Source organism: Ascidiella aspersa, chromosome 1 (genome assembly GCF_963924565.1).
Source record: "Ascidiella aspersa chromosome 1, kaAscAspe10.2, whole genome shotgun sequence".
Classification (NCBI taxonomy): domain Eukaryota; kingdom Metazoa; phylum Chordata; class Ascidiacea; order Phlebobranchia; family Ascidiidae; genus Ascidiella; species Ascidiella aspersa.
Genome location: NC_139447.1, coordinates 19,091,876 through 19,110,495, shown reverse-complemented (window position 1 = coordinate 19,110,495; position 18,620 = coordinate 19,091,876). Strand labels below are relative to the sequence as shown.

General features: G+C 36.7%; 1 protein-coding gene across 1 annotated transcript; it reads right to left on the bottom strand.

Moving 5' to 3' along the window:
* Positions 1 to 457: 457 nt before the first annotated feature.
* LOC146168172 (uncharacterized) lies at positions 458 to 17,765 on the bottom strand. The gene is made up of 5 exons (XM_083389710.1): positions 17,627 to 17,765; positions 17,251 to 17,570; positions 12,492 to 12,615; positions 9,129 to 9,277; positions 458 to 964 (listed from the first exon to the last, which is right to left on the bottom strand). The coding sequence occupies exons 1-5, from the start codon at positions 17,627 to 17,629 to the stop codon at positions 829 to 831; spliced, it is 732 nt and encodes a 243-aa protein (XP_083245836.1). The 5' UTR covers positions 17,630 to 17,765; the 3' UTR covers positions 458 to 828.
* Between the last annotated feature and the right edge of the window lie 855 nt (positions 17,766 to 18,620).

Here is an 18,620-nt window from a genome sequence, read left to right as displayed (position 1 = left end):
AAACTGTGTGCCGCAGCGCCATTTTTAGTGGGCCGCGAGTTCATTTGGAATAGCTTTATGTTATCATCTTGTTGTGGGCCGCGTGATAGCCGTACATTCGATGTACTTTTAACAGTTGATGTGGCATATTTTTTTTAATTTGCTCAGCTTGTAAAGGCCCACGTGCCAATGAGACCCTGAGAGTGCCGGTCGAGTTAATTTTTGCCAATTAGCTTTAACTTTATGTAAACGAATTTTTTTTTCGCGCTTCGCGCGTATTCTTCTTTTATGGCATGGCATCGTTTTCGGCATCAAGGCGCCGTCTAACATTTCACCCTCAATTTAAATCTCCTGATTCCGCCACTGTTTTCACACTGGTTTTACGTATGGGCCTTCAATAGCTCTGAAAAGACTAATTTGGGCTGCTACAGAAAAGTTTGCCTAACACTGACTTAAAGTATGTTATTTTGTATTGTATTGATCACTATTTTCATTCATATAAATTTATTAATGATAATGTACAATATTTTTAACCTCCATAAGGTAAATAAATACAAAATTATTACACTTATAAACTATAATAATAATCGCATTTTCAAATTCCAAGGCGAGGCAAGTGCCCTGTGATTTATAATTCCAGGGGGCAAGTGCCTGTGATTATCATACTTATAACAATTTTACATCAAATAATATTTTGTTAAATTAGTTTTTACACCTGTTACCCTAAAAAATCCAACAAAGTTTTCCACTTGTATAACACGTGTCAAAATAGCACAACGCGAAAAAAACTTTAAATTTGATCATAAAATAACAATTTTTACAATTTGATTCGTAAATGTACAAGTGTGTTTAAACCATCTTTGATTTGACTTGCTTTGGCATTACAGCGTGTCGCCTTCCGTGCTCATCATACACGTACCAGCGCTTTCCATCTGTGATCATTGAACGCACTGGAAGAACTCGAGGAACAGCTTTGTAAAATTTTCTAAAAGAGTACGCAAATATCGAAATAAAGATGTACCGGGTACAACAAATTATAGGTCGTATTCTTAAATTTGTTAAATTCCAAAAACAGTGGTTCATAAAAAGTAACTTTTCAGAACAGTGATTTATAAAAAAAATATAAATTCACAAAATAAATGAGTCGCGGAAAAATAAAAAAATTAGTCGGTCTTTCAGGTATTGTCCTTTTATTAAACCTAACCATGACTCTACATGAGTTGACATGTAAAAAGGCAAATCTACGCAAATATTTTATTGCAATTTCCCGCAAGAGCAGGAAGCGGATCCAGGGGGGCACGTGACCATGGCCCTTACATGTTGCTGGAATGTCTTACCAATTTTGACAAAAATCGTTGTAGCCAAATCATTGTGCGTCTCATCGTATTTTTTAGGCTCGTCGTGGGGTCACATCGCACCCTAGAACAAGGGTTCTTAACCCGTTTGGGCCGCGTATTCATGACACTATTTATCGAAACTCGCACCTCCCTCCCCAAAATAAATCACTTTTATCTTAACTGTTGAATGATCTGCAACATACAGGTATTGTTTTGCACAGAGGGTGCATACTGGACTCCACCTACAGGCCCTGGAATCAAAACGACTTCAACATTGTACTAAAACACAGTTCGGAATAGGACCAAAATAGAAGTAATACCTACAGTCAGAATAACGTCTAAATAGGAATAAGACCTGAACGGCCAGAAAAAAGCCTAGAAAACTTTTTACCTATAACCCCAAACTCCAACTCTAACGTAATTACTAAGTCCCCTATTAATTTTACTTCTTAACCAAATTCCAACCACGCCCATTACCCGCCTCCAACGCCAAACAAAGGAAACAGTCCGGTCCCAAACAGCGACGGTCCAAAGGCGGGGTTTAAACTATGGGACGCCCAAATGCCCAATCAAAGCGGTCGATGGTAGACTGCTAGACCCCAATCGTTCTATACCATTTTCCTACAGGTTTATGCATTATTTTGTCCATTTAGGTCCAATTCCGATTAATGTAGGACTTATTCCGTCAGGTTTAGCTCTTAATTAGACGATTTTATATCTTATTTATTCGGAAATATTACTGCGTATTTGGCTTTCTTGTGTCGTTGGACTTATTACTGTTTTTTTATAATTATTCTGCTTTGTATATACATTATATAGCTACTTTGTAGGTCTCCTTGTGTATCGGTTTGTTTTGCTAGAGTCGGGGACTCGGGAATCGAGTAGGCCTACGTAAAACTACCCGAGTCCGACATGCGCATGCGCAGTACAAAATTTTAAAAGTGATATTGCCAGCAACAGTAAAGTACAAAGACAGAATAGAATATGTTGGATATTTTCCAACCACGTATAGTATGTGTGATGGATGAGTTAAATGATCCTCACATAAGTGGATTGCTAAAAATCCCCCTTATTTTAGTTACGTAAATGGGTGAAATACGGGCTGTAGAGTCGCAACCGGACTCGGGAATCGATAAAATTGCACTTTATTTTATTGGCCGGAGTCAAACTCCGGTTATTTGTAACCGACTCAGCAGTTCTGGTTTAAAACAGCATAGTTCAGCATTTAAAAAACAAACGACTTAAACGGAAAATAATACTATGGCTATATATACCTACTGGGTAGCACAGATAACCATTAAGTTTGGGTCGCGAAAGCCTTGATATACTTTTAAAGCGGCCTATATTTGGTAAGTTTTTTAATTGTTTCCATGAAGAGCCGTGTAACTTTAAGTGTGACTAGAATTGTCACGCTAAATATATACACCAAGACCCGTAAAATATCGTGAGACCTTCGTTCGATCCAGGTGATGGAAAAGAACACTGGAAATCCAAAACTAGTTTGGCCATTACCAAACCAAACTGATCTGCTGAGCCAGGAATCTTGGTTTACTTCATAATTAGTGTTTTTAAAAACTCTTTTTAGCCCGTTTTCTGTAACGAAAGCGTCGTGAGCACGTTGTTCTCTTAAAATTAAAATATGCAAAACTTGAATCAGTTTTATTTATTTTAGTAAACGCGATATGTTATTAGCACTTATTATGGTCTCTACTAGTATTACATTTTTTGCTAACATAAACTACTTAACCAGGTTATGCAGTTTTGCACGGACTTTAGCGATATCAACAAGCTATTAAAGGACGCTTTACGTGAATCTTCATGTTTGTGGAAATATATTTTTTTTTTGTGGTCAAGGGTCGTCCATCTTTTTAAATGAAAAATTTTGCTAACTGAAACCAGATGCAGGCAATCTGGTTGCGCTTGGCGCATTGAGTTAAGCTGGACAAAGCAGGGTGTTTAACGACCTTGTGTTAACATGTCATATTTTGGTTTAATTTTGTTACGTCATGTCTTAATACAGAGGACGGCATCCTTCGGCCGCGGGCCGGATACGGCCCTCCAGTGAAAATCATCCGACCCGCAAACTCGTTTACAAACTGTACACAAGACCATGTCCCACATTTTTAACTGTTTAAACTATATGAAAATGCATTTGACTTTGAACGATATTTGCGTTTTGATGGAGTCTTTTCAGACCAAAGGTGACGTGCGCATGACAACTATAAGTATAGGTTTTTTTTCCTAGCATGAAACCATCTAAAATCCAATTTTCTCCAAATTAATTTGCTGTTGTCTTTTTTTTACGATAAACATTAACAAAAAGAGTTCAAGAAATGTGTTCATTCTTAATTTTGTGTGTGCCAAATGCGTCACGTTTCCTAATAACTAAAAGGTTTGCCAATTTAAACCAAACAATCAAAACATTTAGGTCCATCACTGAATAAGAGTTATTATATTAAAGTTCTTAAAGGCCACACGTTTTTATAACAAAAATGTTAGTCGAAATTTAAAACGACCCGCCGAGAACTTGCTGAGTTTGGTTTAGCCCGGACTTGGTAAAGGTTGCAGATTTCAGTCTTAAAATTATATTGTCCCCTGAAAAATCTTTAGATCCGCGCCTTGTTGTGCTTATAATGTTGAGTTTCCTAAAACGATTGCGAGACGTCGGGCATTTTTGGTGAGTTGCACCAAAAAATCATTACACACCTTGCCAGTAATTATTGCAATAAGCTAAGTAGCGGACGGGTGTTGAAGAGGTTTCCAAAAATACAATATTGGTTGCTAAATCATATTAGTCATCCGAATAAGACAACACAAGTAGTAAAATTCAAGGCATCTTTTCAGACTATTGTCATTTCGGCGAAATAATTTTTTACGCTTTTTTTTCACACTTTAACGAACCGCTTACCATAAAAGCATTATCTTTTGCTGAACTCATACAAAACTGATTTATAAATGATGATTTGCCTTAATTATCATCAATACATTTAGATTGTCACAACAACAACACATTTTTAAAATATATCTGCAAAATTTTTGTTTTAGAATAAATTTTAAAGAATTTGCACACATTCAAAAGTTCTAAAAAATACAATGCAACAACAATAAAGTTTGCCTACCAAGCATTAGTCTCCTACTCTGGCCAGATATTTCCACCGAAACAGCATTGCCGTAATCCATTAATTTTGCTAATATAAAGAAAACTCTAAAAGAATTTTTGGAAAAAAACACAGTTTGGGGGTACATTTGGTCGAATTTTTAAAAACTAACCGCACATTAAAATTTCCTAAAAATTTACATACAACTACTAGAAACGATTCTTAACAAGATAAGCATAGTCTCCCAGTCTGGTCATTCAGATATTTTCAGCGAAATAGGTTTTCCGTAGCCCATTTGTGCTTAAAAACAAAAAAAAATTAAAGTTTGGGGGGTACATTTGGTCGAATTTTTAAAAACTATCCGCACATTAAAATGTCCTAAAAATTTACATACAACTACTAGAAAGTATTCTTAACAAGATAAGCATAGTCTCCCACTCTGGTCATTCAGATATTTTCAGCGAAATAGGTTTTCCGTAGCCCATTTGTGCTTAAAAACAAAAAAAAATTAAAGTTTGGGGGTACATTTGGTCGAATTTTTAAAAACTAACCGCACATTAAAATTTCCTAAAAATTTACATACAACTACTAGAAACGATTCTTAACAAGATAAGCATAGTCTCCCACTCTGTTCATTCAGATATTTTCAGCGAAATAGGTTTTCCGTAGCCCATTTGTGCTTAAAAACAAAAAAAAATTAAAGTTTGGGGGGTACATTTGGTCGAACTTTTAAAAACTATCCGCACATTAAAATTTCCTAAAAATTTGCATACAACTACTAGAAAGTATTCTTAACAAGATAAGCATAGTCTCCCACTCTGGTCATTCAGATATTTTCAGCGAAATAGGTTTTCCGTAGCCCATTTGTGCTTAAAAACAAAAAAAAATTAAAGTTTGGGGGATACATTTGGTCGAATTTTTTAAAACTAACCGCACATTAAAATTTCCTAAAAATATACATACAACTACTAGAAAGTATCCTTAACAAGATAAGCATAAACCTATTTCGCTGTAAATATCTGAATGACCAGAGTTAGAGACTATGCTTATCTTATTAAAAATATTTTCTAGTAGTTGTATGTAAATTTTTAGGAAATTTTAATGTGCGGATAGTTTTTAAAAATTCGACCAAATGTACCCCCCAAACTTTAATTATATGGGCCGAAAATTCATTTTCGGGACATATCTTGTTTTTGCCGTTATTATATGGGCCGAAAATTTATTTTCGGGACTTTTCAGACATGGCGTAGAGTGGTATGTAGGTGCTTTGTAAAAGTTTATGAGGCTGCACCCCCAGGGGCCTTTGCTTGGGGGGTAAAAACCTGAAATATTGCGTTTTAGCACTTTGTAGCTAACAACTGCCATCTAGCAGCAGAAAAACTTTCATACAGAATTCGTTCATATTCGCTTGCTTTGTCCAGCTTGTGAAGTGACGAAGCGACTCACCGCCTGCTGCGCTTTATTGTCCCGCGCGTGAGACTTTCATTGTGCGAAGTGGCACGTCCTAAACTGGGCTCGTGCGACTTGCATTTTAAAACGAGGCTTCTCTTTAGTAAAATTACTTAATGCTGTTAAGAAACAACTTATTTTACCGCCGCAAATTTAAATGCGAAATCTGGTGGCAACTCTAATCCAACATATCAACACCAGGCCTACACAACTTAAAATTGTGTGTTGATATGTTGGATTGGAGTAACATACTATACAGGTGCAAATAGCAAATATTCTCCAAATACGATTTTTTCAAATATTCTTCAAATTGTATTTCATCGTATTGTCGCGGTAATACAAAAAGAGGTAAGGCCGTGAATAAAGTTTCAGCCACCGTACAATTAACGCACGGAAGCATTTCGAGTAGGGTTGTTCAAGGCAGAATATCGGCGACACATTTATAATGCTTGCTTTAAATGCGGCGTCAGCATTTTTTGGGGCGACCAATTACTTTGCGATGAGCTTCGCCTAATAATGAAGTGTCAATAGGGTGTATTTACCGCCGCAAATTTAAATGCGAAATCTTAAGGCAGTGTACGCCTCTCTGTTAGCACCTGTTGTGCATGTTGCTCCAACCAACATACCAATATCAGGCCTAAACAACTAGCAAAACTTTGCGAAGTGGCACGTCCTAAATTGGGCTCGTGCGACTTGCATTTTAAAACGAGGCTTCTCTTTAGTAAAATTACTTAATGCTGTTAAGAAACAACTTATTTTACCGCCGCAAATTTAAATGCGAAATCTGGTGGCAACTCTAATCCAACATCTGAACACCATGCCTACACAACTTAAAATTGTGTGTTGATATGTTGGATTGGAGTAACATACTATACAGGTGCAAATAGCAAATATTCTCCAAATACGATTTTTCCAATATTCTCCAAATCGTATTTCATCTTATTGTTGCGGTAATACACAAAGAGGTAAGGCCGTGAATAAAGTTTCACCCACCGTACAATTAACGGAGGGAAGCATTGCGAGTAGAGATGTTCAAAGCAGAATATCCGCGACTCATTTATAATGCTTGCTTTCAATGCGGCGTTAGTTTTTTTTCGGGCGACCAATTACTTCGCGATAATCTTCGCCTAATAATTAAGTGTCAATAGGGTGTATTTACCGCCGCAAATTTAAATGCGAAATCTTAAGGCAGTCTACGCCTCTCTGTTAGCACCTGTCATGTATCTTGCTCCAACCAGCATACTACCAACATCAGGCCTAAACATCTAGCAAAACTTTCGATTTAATAGTTTGCGTATTGAGAACATAATAGTGTTTTTCATATTGTTTAAAACTACAGATTTAAAGCCTGTTTTAACAGTGATTGCTCGGCCCAAGCCATGGTAAAAAATTACCGAGTAAAAGTTTACAAAAGTATAGCAAACCATAGGCGTTCCATTTTTAGTCTTTAAGAGAATGATAATATTTGCTTTTCAAACACGTAAGCTGGTCAAAATTTAATAAAATGACCATACGCATTATCTACGTAAATTCTATTTATCAAATATATGTTTCGATCATTCCCCAAATTCTACGCCATATTTGAACCCCTTTCGCATCAAAGGCATATTTTAAGTGGGGAAGTTTTCGGCCCATATCTGTTTTTGCTTGCAGAAACAAGTTAAGGAAAAAAATATATATATATAATATAAAGTACACAATACAAAATATTAAAAAAAAATAAATAAAATAAAAAAAATAAAGTAAAAATTGAAAATAAACACTAAGCCCTGAAAATATACCCCCTGACAAAATATACAACAACCGCACCCCCGTCTAGTTTTTTTTGTTTTTAAGCACAAATGGGCTAGGGAAAACCTATTTCGCTGAAAATATCTGAATGACCAGAGTGGGAAACTATGCTTATCTTGTTAAGAATACTTTCGAGTAGTTGTATGTAATTTTTTAGGAAATTTTAATGTGCGGATAGTTTTCAAAAAATTCGACCAAATGTACCACCCAAACTCTCCTTTTTTTGTTTTTAAGCACAAATGGGCTACGAAAAACCTATTTCGCTGAAAATATCTGAATGAATTGACAATCTGACTATATTGATGACAAAAAACGCGAAAATATTTAATTTTAGTCAGTTTTATAGGTAGGCAAAAGAAAGTGAAATTGTGGTAAACGGCGTAAAAAATGTTACAAAAAGCATGAAAAATTATTTCGCCGAAATGGCAATGGTCTTTTCAGTTGTGTTACAGAACCCCTTCTCTTTTAAAATTAACAAAACGCATAACATAGGTTTGTCTTAATAAATAGAAACACAATAGTTTTTTTAGCAAAGCTGTTTTATTAAAACCAACTCGAATAATTTGGGTCGCGAGACCTCGGTACTAGTAATTTTGGGTCGCGCCAAAAAGTATTTGCGGACCCCTGGAGTAGGGAGTATACGCGCGTTTCTAACAAAATTACGACTACGGAAAAATCAACTGAAAACTGTAAATTATTATGTCCACTTCAAACCTTCGAGCAGTGTCTTCTTCTATAATACGTCATTTAAGAACCGAATTTATGTCCCTTGATGACATGTGTTCTCTAGAAAATGCTATAAAATTATTCAGTTCTCGCAGACATTAAAATCAAAGTTTAACGCCGAAGTTGTAGAACTTGTAGAACTGCTTAGCTTTTATAAAAGATATCTTATTGGCAAGAAAATATAAACTTAATAAAAAATCACGCTGAAAAGATGGCATCAATTTTTTGTAGCACTTGTGTGTGCGGACAGCTTTTTTTCGTCAATAAAATGTACCAAGAGAAAGTTGAGAACAAACTTATGGACACTTGCAATATGTTATGCATTTGGCCAAAATTTGAAATTATCACCTGGCTTTACCAATCCTAAAAGACAACATCAAATATATCATCAAGAAGTAACAATAACATTGTGTTACCTGTTGTGTTTTGTTTTCGTCAAAAGCTGTCAAAATTTAAAATCGTGTTAGTAATATGCCTGATAACAACACATGTTAAATAACATAGTTGTTGGTGGAAATTTGTTACTGCTTCGTTCTTTTTAAATGTAATGAGACCTTTTTTGCCCAAAATTCCTAGATACAACACTTATTCATATTCGCGCGGAGCGAAGGTGTTGCATTTATGTAGTCAAAATAGACAAAAACCACAGTTTGTGAGGGGCCATGACCACCTATCTGCAGCTAAATGTCGACCGACTCCATATTTCGCATTCAACATTACAACCATTACAAAAAATACTTTACTTTACCTGTGAATTTCAGGTGTAAAACTTGCTTGCAATGGAAGAGGATTTTTTAAACGTTGTAGTTTTGTGCAGCAAATATCTTGGGACCTTCTGCTTGAGATTGAACTATCTTCGGCAGAAAATATTAACTTGCTCGCACTTCGAAGAATTCGCTAAAAGCAAAATTATTTTTGTCGACACTAACCCATTTTTCTTTTTGAACAAAAATGCTTAGCTTTGTACATCTTAGTTCTCCGCTAATGTTACATAAATTACTTTGGAAGAAAAGACCATCATTTTTAAAAGGTTTCAGTGATGAAAATTTACACTTAAATTAAACTAACCTATGGGGCAAAACAATCAAACCTATTCTAATACAGAGGTTCTCAACGGAAGGGGCTCCAGGGTTGAATTTTAACTTAAAAAATTTTTAGTTTTGTGAAAAAAATCTTCAAAAATCTATCAGCCCACGTCAAAATCTAATTAGTACGAGTCTTTTCGCAAACGAAACTGCATGATGACTGAAGTGCATATTAGTGTCCCGATTTGCCAGCTATTTGCTATCACTGAGATGCTAAGAGTACTATATTACCTTTTGCATTATCCGTGGACCGTGAGGCTTTTGAAAATAATTCTGTTTTCTTGCATTTAACTCGACCTAGCATTGTCCTCTTACTCAAGCAAGCAACCAACACTGTCTGTACAGCAAGGCAAAATTAAAGTTTCCTCGTTTATGTGAGTCTTTATTTTGTAGCAATTCGTGGTGATATCATAAAAGTTGCGGGAAAGCAGCTTTTGTTTTCGTGATTCAGATGCCAACCAATGTCAAGTCGCATATACGTTTATGATCAGCTTCCTTTCGTTAAAAAATATGGCGGCCTTTAATAGCTATAGATGGGAATGATTACAGTCACAGTTGAAAAAAAGTAAAAAATAATCGCCCTAATCATTAGGAAAACGCAACACTATGACGTCATAATGCACAATTATGACGTCATAATGCACAAAAAGCTTGCAATCAGTGAATCAACAACTAATTGTAGCTTGTTATGACGAGCGCAAACACGTTGGAATAACGTTAGCGTACTGTCACTTTACGTATTTAGGTCTAGCCTGAGTTTGGCTTTCCTTCTTTTCTCCCACAATTAGGCCAATGTACGGCATAGTTATTAGAATTGTGTTTGTTAAGCTTAGTTTGGAAAAGTAAGTTGCCTGAAAATGTTATTGCCCAAAAATTGTTTTTCATCAGGAGCGTCGTGTTGATTTTTTGTTAGGTGCTTCGCGGTCCCAGAAAATTGTCTCGCGGACCCCACTTTGAGAAACACTGTGGTAGAATCATGTTTTGACTATCAGCAACGCATTTTCCTTCCATGATTGTACAGGACTACGCTAAATTACAAGCACGTATTTCGCCATCTGCAATACTAAACGAAGATCGTTTTTCTCGGCTGTTATTATGCCACAATTTGCAACACCTGCCGAAAAGTGTGCCAAGTTAGCTAAACTACAAGATTCGATTGAGGGAAAATAAGTTATGTCAATTACACACTAAACATGTGGTCTTGAGAAATGTCTAAAAGAATTATTTTGCGGTAACCATCATTACATAAAAAAGGCAACTTTGAACATTCACAGTTAGGCCACTTTCTTAAAAAATGTGTCAATTACACACTAAACATGTGGTCTTGAGAAATGTCTAAAAGAATTATTTTGCGGTAACCATCATTACATAAAAAAGGCAACTTTGAACATTCACAGTTAGGCCACTTTTTAAGAAAGTCTGCTTCCGTTGAAAAAAATTCTGTTGTTACACCACAAATAAAATACGGCCCGCGGCCCGCCAAGCTATTTAAGCCGGCCCGCGGCTCATTTTTATTAAAATACAAACCAGGGCGACTTTCTCCATGTTTGGTTGTAACATTATGCACTCTTCCAGGGACGGATCTATAACCCCGCCTAACGCCGTTTTAAACCCAAAGACTAAAATGAAAATTGTTTTCGCATTTCGCGCGAATTTATTTTGTTTTTCTTGTACTTTCCAAGCGTGTTTGAGCGTATTTAGAGACAAAAGTCGCCCTTTGCACTATGACACTCTTTCAAACTAAAGTTTCTCAAACCTATAGCATAAATAATATTTGTAAACGGATTTTTGCGCTTCTAACGAAAGTGATCCGTCTTAAAAACATAAACAAATATTAGTACAACGGCTGTCCAACCTCAAAAACAGGAGTGAACAACCTGCGGCTGCATGCGACTGTACGTTGATACAAACTTGTGTAGTATGACGTCATAGTTCCTAAATTTGAGATCTTATTTTCGACCTGGCCCGCCACCAAATTTTATGTTTCTCATGGGCGCTGTACAAAATATTTGCCCACCCCTGGCCTAACTCGACGATTTTAGCGAGAAAAAGGGAAAAAGTCTTGACTTAGCGTTGTCAATTGTCGAATACACCCTTGCTAATCAGCAAACCTGAACAAATAACGAAAGAGAAAAATATCCTGCGTGTACGGTCGACCAAACATAAAATAAAATATTTTTGCGTTTGATTTTGGTTTCTCATTAGCTTAAGACGCGTGAACCAATTACATCAAAATCATTACCGCTTCGGACGGTAAGTTAAGCCCTGACAAAACGAACAAAAAACAATAATTTCATTTACGAAAGGGGGGTTCCGAATCCCCACCCCCTGGCTACGCCACTGCAGCAAAACTTTATGAAAGCACTAAAATATGTGAATATGCATGATATAAGAACGCAAAAATTATACACCTAAAAATCTATGAACGATATCTTTTTTTAACAAATGACCTAAACTGAAACAAACCGTTTAGGGGTCCCTCCCTACAAGCAAAACAAGTTATTTTACAAAAAAACATATTGCAAATACAAAACACTCTAATACACTTTTTTCCCACTGATTCAATGGTTTTTGCCCGAAAATAGAACGTTTGTTCAGCATATAAACTCCCATTTTCTAAAAGCATTCTCCTTTAGTAGATTTATTGGCTCCCCATATGAAATGGCATAGGCTTTATAACGGTCCTTTGGGCACCAATTACGAAAACGCATGTCACTTTCAAAGCATTTTCAAACAATCGTTTCTCAGTAGATAAATTGGTAGAAGAATAGAGCGACTGTCGCAATTTCGCCGAAGGTCTTGGATGCAAAACCTAACTGTATATAGGCTAGTCGTTTTTCTATATCCTTGCCGTGGTTGCACGAAAAATCGAAATAGATCGAATGATTTCGGTAAGCCGTTTCGAAATGAGTCTATAGACGAGTCTATAGTATGGTTACACCATTTATCGTTCGTCTTACTATTAGGAGCATGTATGCCAGTGACGTCAGTCGTGCTAAATAGTAAAAGTACATCAATAAACTTACTTGCTTCTCCTTGAAACTTATTGAGTCTGGTGGTGTACGGCTGAAAACATTTCCCTGCCTCATCCTTTTATTCGTTTTCGAACAGTTTTTCGAATTGTTTTCCGGTTCGATTTGAGATATCAACCTAAAGATTTTTTGTAGATTATTTTAGACAAGATTAGGCCACTTGATGCACGATTTAAATTATGTACAAGAACTAAAATATACTATAAACCAACCGTACCAAAAGTATTCTTGCTTACAAATACAAAAGTTAGGCAGATCGTAAATAGATGGTCATTTTGAATTTGTTCAATCAGCAGACCTGCACAACATACGGCCCGCGGGCCTTGTGCGGCTGATGGCGTAATAACGTTTTTTGGTTTATTACTTTACTTCAAATAAGTGTGACTTTTCTTCTGTTTTGCTCGATCACACAAAATGGTGTACTGATTGGCGAAAACAACAATGCGCATAGGTGACTGTAAGCGTATGTAGTTTAGTGATATAAGTTCATGAGGGACAAACGTTTCGCGAGATTAAAATTCAGTATAGTTCATAAAGAGTCGCGCAGAGTGGATCAACGTGACGACATTTACTGTTACGCCAAATAAAGCGGAATCGCCTGATGCGTGGGCTACAAAACAATAAACTTAAAAACATAGTAAGAATTAGGGGCGGTAAACTTTACTATGTAAATAAGTTTTTTAAACTATACCTTTAAGAAAATCTATTAGTCCAAGAGCACTATATGCATACATTTTGTTAAATCCTTTTAAGTTTTGCCAGTTTAAACCAACGAACTGCAACTTTTCGCCCAATTAGACTATAGATTTCAGCTACATATTTAGGAAAAAGTTCCCCGATAACAACAAGTGTTTTGATTACTAAATGATTTATAAGGCGACGTTGTGACGTAACATTGTAACGACATCCCTATAAATTGTTTTGCTCCCCCCCAATTTTTTTTCTTGATTTGCTAATTTTTTTTTTTTTTTTTTATTAAACACACCTCATAAGAGTACCGTGGAATCAATAAGCTTAGCTTTTCCCACCAATAAAGTTTATTTTCGGGACATTTTGTTTTTGTGTATATTGTTTTTTGGTTTGCTTTGCTTTGCTTCGGTTTGTTTCAGACCAATTTTCCGGAGCTTTACAGAAAAAGTATAAATTTTAGAACTTCGAGAATTTACAGTAGGCCATGGGCGGCTGGCCGCCCCCACGGAGGAGCAAGGGGGCAAGTGTAATATGTATTACTCATAAAGGTTGAAAATATTAGACATTATCCATTATCCCCAGTGGCGTATCCATGGGGGTGGGGGTTCTTACCCCTTTTTCGTAAAATGAAATTATCGTATTCTTCGTTTTTGTCACGGTTTAAACTGCTAGAAGCAGCGTGCTTTACAAGTAATTGGGTTACGTCTTAAACTAATACGAAACCAAAATCGAGCGCAAATCGCCGTTTGTCGTATTTTGTTTGGTCTACCGCAGGCCCGCAAATGTGGCACGCGACCAAATAAAAAATGGCACGCAAGCCCCCCTAAACTACTTAATTTGCTATTCAGCCAATTGTAACAAAATAACTAATTTTTTATACAGTAATTTGTCATTGTTTATTCACAATATAAAACAATCGCTGCAATCACGACAACTAACAATTACTTCTAATACTATAACATTATATTGTAGTGGAGGCTATAGCATTCACATAACTATAAAGTTTGGTGTGAAGAAATAAAAAGCAAAAGTCAGCTCACTGGCGATGCAGTAATGCGCACTGCTAACTATACGTTTTTATTTTTAGTACAAAAAACGCTTTTATTATTAGAAGGAATTATATTACTAAACTTTGGCACGGGAAGAAGTTATAGGATAAAAATTGGCACGCCGGCATGTTTGAGTTGGACACCCCTGGTCTACCGTAAACGCCGGATAGTTTTCGTTATTCGCTTAGGTCAGGGGTCGGCAGCCTTTCGTATGCGGTGTGGTATTTTATGAATAATGTCAAATATTAACAACTTGCATGCAAAATATTATTTTTTTCTTTCTATATTTGGTTTTGCACTGGCAACGAGGACTGCGGAGTCGGTAAAAAAACAGCCCGAGTTCTGCCAAATGTGCGATTTTGTCGAGTCCGTAATCTGGGTCCGACTCTACAGCCTGTATTTCACCCATTTACGTCACTAAAATAAGATGAATATTCGGCAATCCACTTACAGGGGTCATTAGAAATAACTGTCACGAACACAATACTGTGACCGCTATTTTCGATTAAACTTCGATACCTAGAAGTGTATCAGTTTCGCTTTTAGCTTGGTTTCTTAGTCGCACAAAAACACACGTGGTTACTTATAACGTTGATCGCCCTGATTTAACGCAGTAATCATAACTCCACATTTGGGGCACGGTTACTCGGTTAGTCGTGAACAACAGGTTTAACGCCCACAAAAAATTATGTTAAATACAACAGTTGAGAAACTAATTTGTGACCCGAATACTGCAGATCGAACTAGGCGAAGTTAATGTTCCTCGCTAATATCCGATGTTGATGTAACATCGGCATTTGTTTAACTGAAGTAGATTCTTAAAAGGAGGTATAATGGTGACTGTCGTGCGCGTTTTAAAGTCTTTATTTTTATGTAATGATAGTTAACGCAAAACTATGCTCTTTAAGCATATTCTAAGACCACGTGTTAGGTGTGTAAGTGCTTATTTTTCCTCAACCGCAGCTTGTATTTTAGCTGACTTGGCATATAGCTCGGCGCAGATGTTGTGCTAATCGTGGCATAATAACACCCTGGTAAAACGTTCTTAGTTTAGTATTGCAGGTGGCGAAATGCGCGCTTGTAATTTAGCGCTAGTTCCGTTTATGGAATTTAGTAAACTGAGCTGCTGGTAGTTGAATTATGTCTGATTCTATCACCATTTTTACACATATTTCACGGTCTTGGTTTATTTTTTCGCCTGAAGTTAACGATTGCACACTGTGGTTTGGCAGCTGGCGCCTTGCAGGATTGTCCACGACGTACGTGTTCGTTTTGCGTCTAAACATTTTGCTGGACGTTATTTGGCTGTTTGTGATTAATTTTTTTATGACGTCTTGCAATCACCATTCTATGACGTCATGCCGTCGCTGTTTTATGACGTCATTATTCATTAACGTCAGACAGAAAATAGGGGAATTCCCTAAGTTCAAAATTCAGGGACCCCCTTTTTGATTTTCTGGATATGCCCCTGATTGACCCCCCCTGGAAAATTTCCTGCGGGCGCCCCTGCAGTAGGGTGGTATGTTGAAGCAGTTTTAAGGGCTTAGAAGTCTTCCCCCTGTGGCTTTTCGTTGTGGGGGGGAGATGGTAAAAAGTTTTACGTAGAAATATTATTATTTGTAATAAGTAATATAGTCCAAAAAGTGAGAAACTATTAACACATACTAGCCCAAATGTTCGCAAATCGCCAAATTATGAAACGTTTTTCTTCAGTTAATTTTTTACACATGTGTAATTTTGATGTAAAGCATAGGACAGCTTGAAAGCAAAATTAACAACAAACGCAACATAATACCAATAAAACCATTATAAAAAGTTAAATATTGGAGTAGAGCTCGCGCCCCCCGAAAATAGTTTTGCGAAAAACAAATAATTTAATCCCAAGATATTTGACAAAATGAAGTCTAAGTAAAGCCATTTGTCCAAAAGATTAAAGTCAAGTCAAGTCATTCGGGTAAAAATACTTAATTCAAGTCAAGTCATTAAAAACAGTGAGTTAAGTGCACTTAAGTCAATGACTTCAATTCATTACAACACTGGAAAAAAGCGAGCATCGGTATTTGTATTAGTAATTATAACGTGCTTGTTTCGCGTGTAAAGACAAAAAAATCTCTTGATAAATGTTCTCGAATATTTTCCTTTTTCTCGGTGTGCATCCTGCATACCGAGGTCGAAACTGACCAGCTAATGCTAATCCTAACGCATTCGCTTTACTGCGATTTAGTTTAATATAATTCTAACACGCTACTTGCTACTTAATGAACGATATTTGCCAGACGTGTTAGTGCTGCGCTGTTATTCATTAAAAGCGCAGTTACGCTAATTGTTAATGTGGAATACATCTAGCAATCTGACAATGTGCACTTTGATTGTCAAGGAAGTCCATTTAGTTTCGATTTAGTGGAGTTACATAGTATAGTGGCCAGTCTCTAACCCAGTGGTTCCCAGTTTTTTTTTTACTCGTAGCACACTAAAAATATGTTAAATATTTCGCGGCACAATTTTAACAGAACAACAATAAAGTCATTTTACAATCGCCCTTAACACACGACAAACTGTATGGAAATGCCTTAATATGAATAATTTGTAATAGGTAGTGCGTATTTAAGTCTAAATGCCTGCGTGTACTGTATGCCTACTGTTAATACAAGTTAAGCTTATTTTTCAAAATTACAAAAAGTTGCGCGGCACACTTGGCAATCTCTCGAGGCACACTAGTGTGCCGCGACAAACAGTTTGGAAATCGCTGCTCTAACCTGTTGAAATATACAAAAGTAAAGAAATTGCCTCAATATTAGGTTTACATATTTTACCGGAGATTTGTTGTTGACACCCCTGAAAACCAAAAAACAAGGCGCTCTATAAGTGATAATAAATTACTTTATATACTTTGTGCGTCGCGGGCTGTACAAAATTATTTCACGGGCCGCCTGCTTAAACCCATGGTCGATGATTACGCGTTTCGTGTATAAACTACGACAATCTGCTATTAATTAAACAGTTAATAAATTTACCGTGCAAGTTCTTGCTGTATTCGCTCTGTTCTTGTGTTTTCTAATTGACGCCGTGGCCACAGCTTCAGTGACTGTAGTGTTGACAACATCACACGTACGGCAGAATGACTGAAATGATGCTTCAAGGGGAGGTCGGTTTGTATAGATCTAAGCATTGGTCTCGGGAAAAATGGGGGATAATCTCGTCTTGGCAATTCAGATGGTGAACAATCAAACCCATCTTCTTTCCGCCTTGTTTCCATATAAAATTGTAACTTCAGAGCAACAGAGTGCAACAGGTCTTTGGAAGAACATTGAATTTTGTCAGCACATTGCGTTTCCTGCAATAAAATAATGTTACCGCAAATTTATCCAGTTTTAATTGAACTTAACCAACCATATTTAATGATCCTTTCGGCGTTTTCTTTGTGGAAAATCAGCAACAGTCAGAACATTAACAATAGAACGATCGCCACCGAGGCAAGAATATCCGATATGTATTGAATTACAATCGCGTTTGTTTTGTTAACATGTTTATCTGTTTGCCAACAATTAAAAAATGCTTTTGTTTCCCACGTTCTTTTGTTAAATACGATGGTGTATTGTGTTGAAACAAAAAAAATACTGTTATAACAGTCTTTGCCATACATTTTGGCATGTGGCACACTAGGAAAATCAAAACATGGGCGTCACATTCCTAAGCAAGCAAGATTTCTTAAAACAAACTGAAAAAAATATAAAAGTTCAGCAAGTTTTACGCGAGGCGGCAAACATTCTTGCATTTAGGTCAGGGGTGGGAAACCTTTTTAACACAAGGGCCAGTTAGGATTTGTAATTCTTACAGGAGGGCCACACATCAAATAAACACTAATTCACATTTTCAGCTTTTACTACAAAAACTAATAAGCTATTAGGCTGCAACTACGACAGCTTTGACAGTGCTGTCTACTAGTGAATTTGGAAAGAACTTTTCCTACAATTCCAATGACGCCTTTCTCGTACGGATCGGCTCGGTGCAATTTAATTAACAGCCTTAATTCAAAACCAGTGTTAAACATAACATCTCAGTCAATATGCGTGGCGAAAGTCTGTTACACCTTGACCGTGCCAGACAAGTGTAATTGTTGCAAAACAATTCTTTATCATAACAACGTAACACAAGTAAAACTTTATGAATGAAGATTATTTTGTAATAGATGCTTCCCATTCGTGTTCAACTGCATTAGTGTAGCGGTGTAGCCGATGGGTTACATTGCACTTCAAACAGGAAACTGATAAACCTAGAGCAAAAGTCCCAAAATGGTGCTCACTCTCCAGCCTTATTTAGGGAAAAATAGCTGGAAGAAGGTGAAGGGCCGCACAAAAAATGGAAAAGGGCCGCATGCCGCCCG

What these genes read in the sequence shown, in the direction of transcription:
- LOC146168172 (XM_083389710.1), bottom strand. An exon ending in TAAGTTTCAAGGAGAAGCAA is followed by an intron (nt 9,278 to 12,491) that starts GTAAGTTTATTG and finishes TTTTGCTTTTAG; the next exon opens with CGAATTCTTCGAAGTGCGAG. An exon ending in TTTACACCTGAAATTCACAG is followed by an intron (nt 965 to 9,128) that starts GTAAAGTAAAGT and finishes GTACTCTTTTAG; the next exon opens with AAAATTTTACAAAGCTGTTC.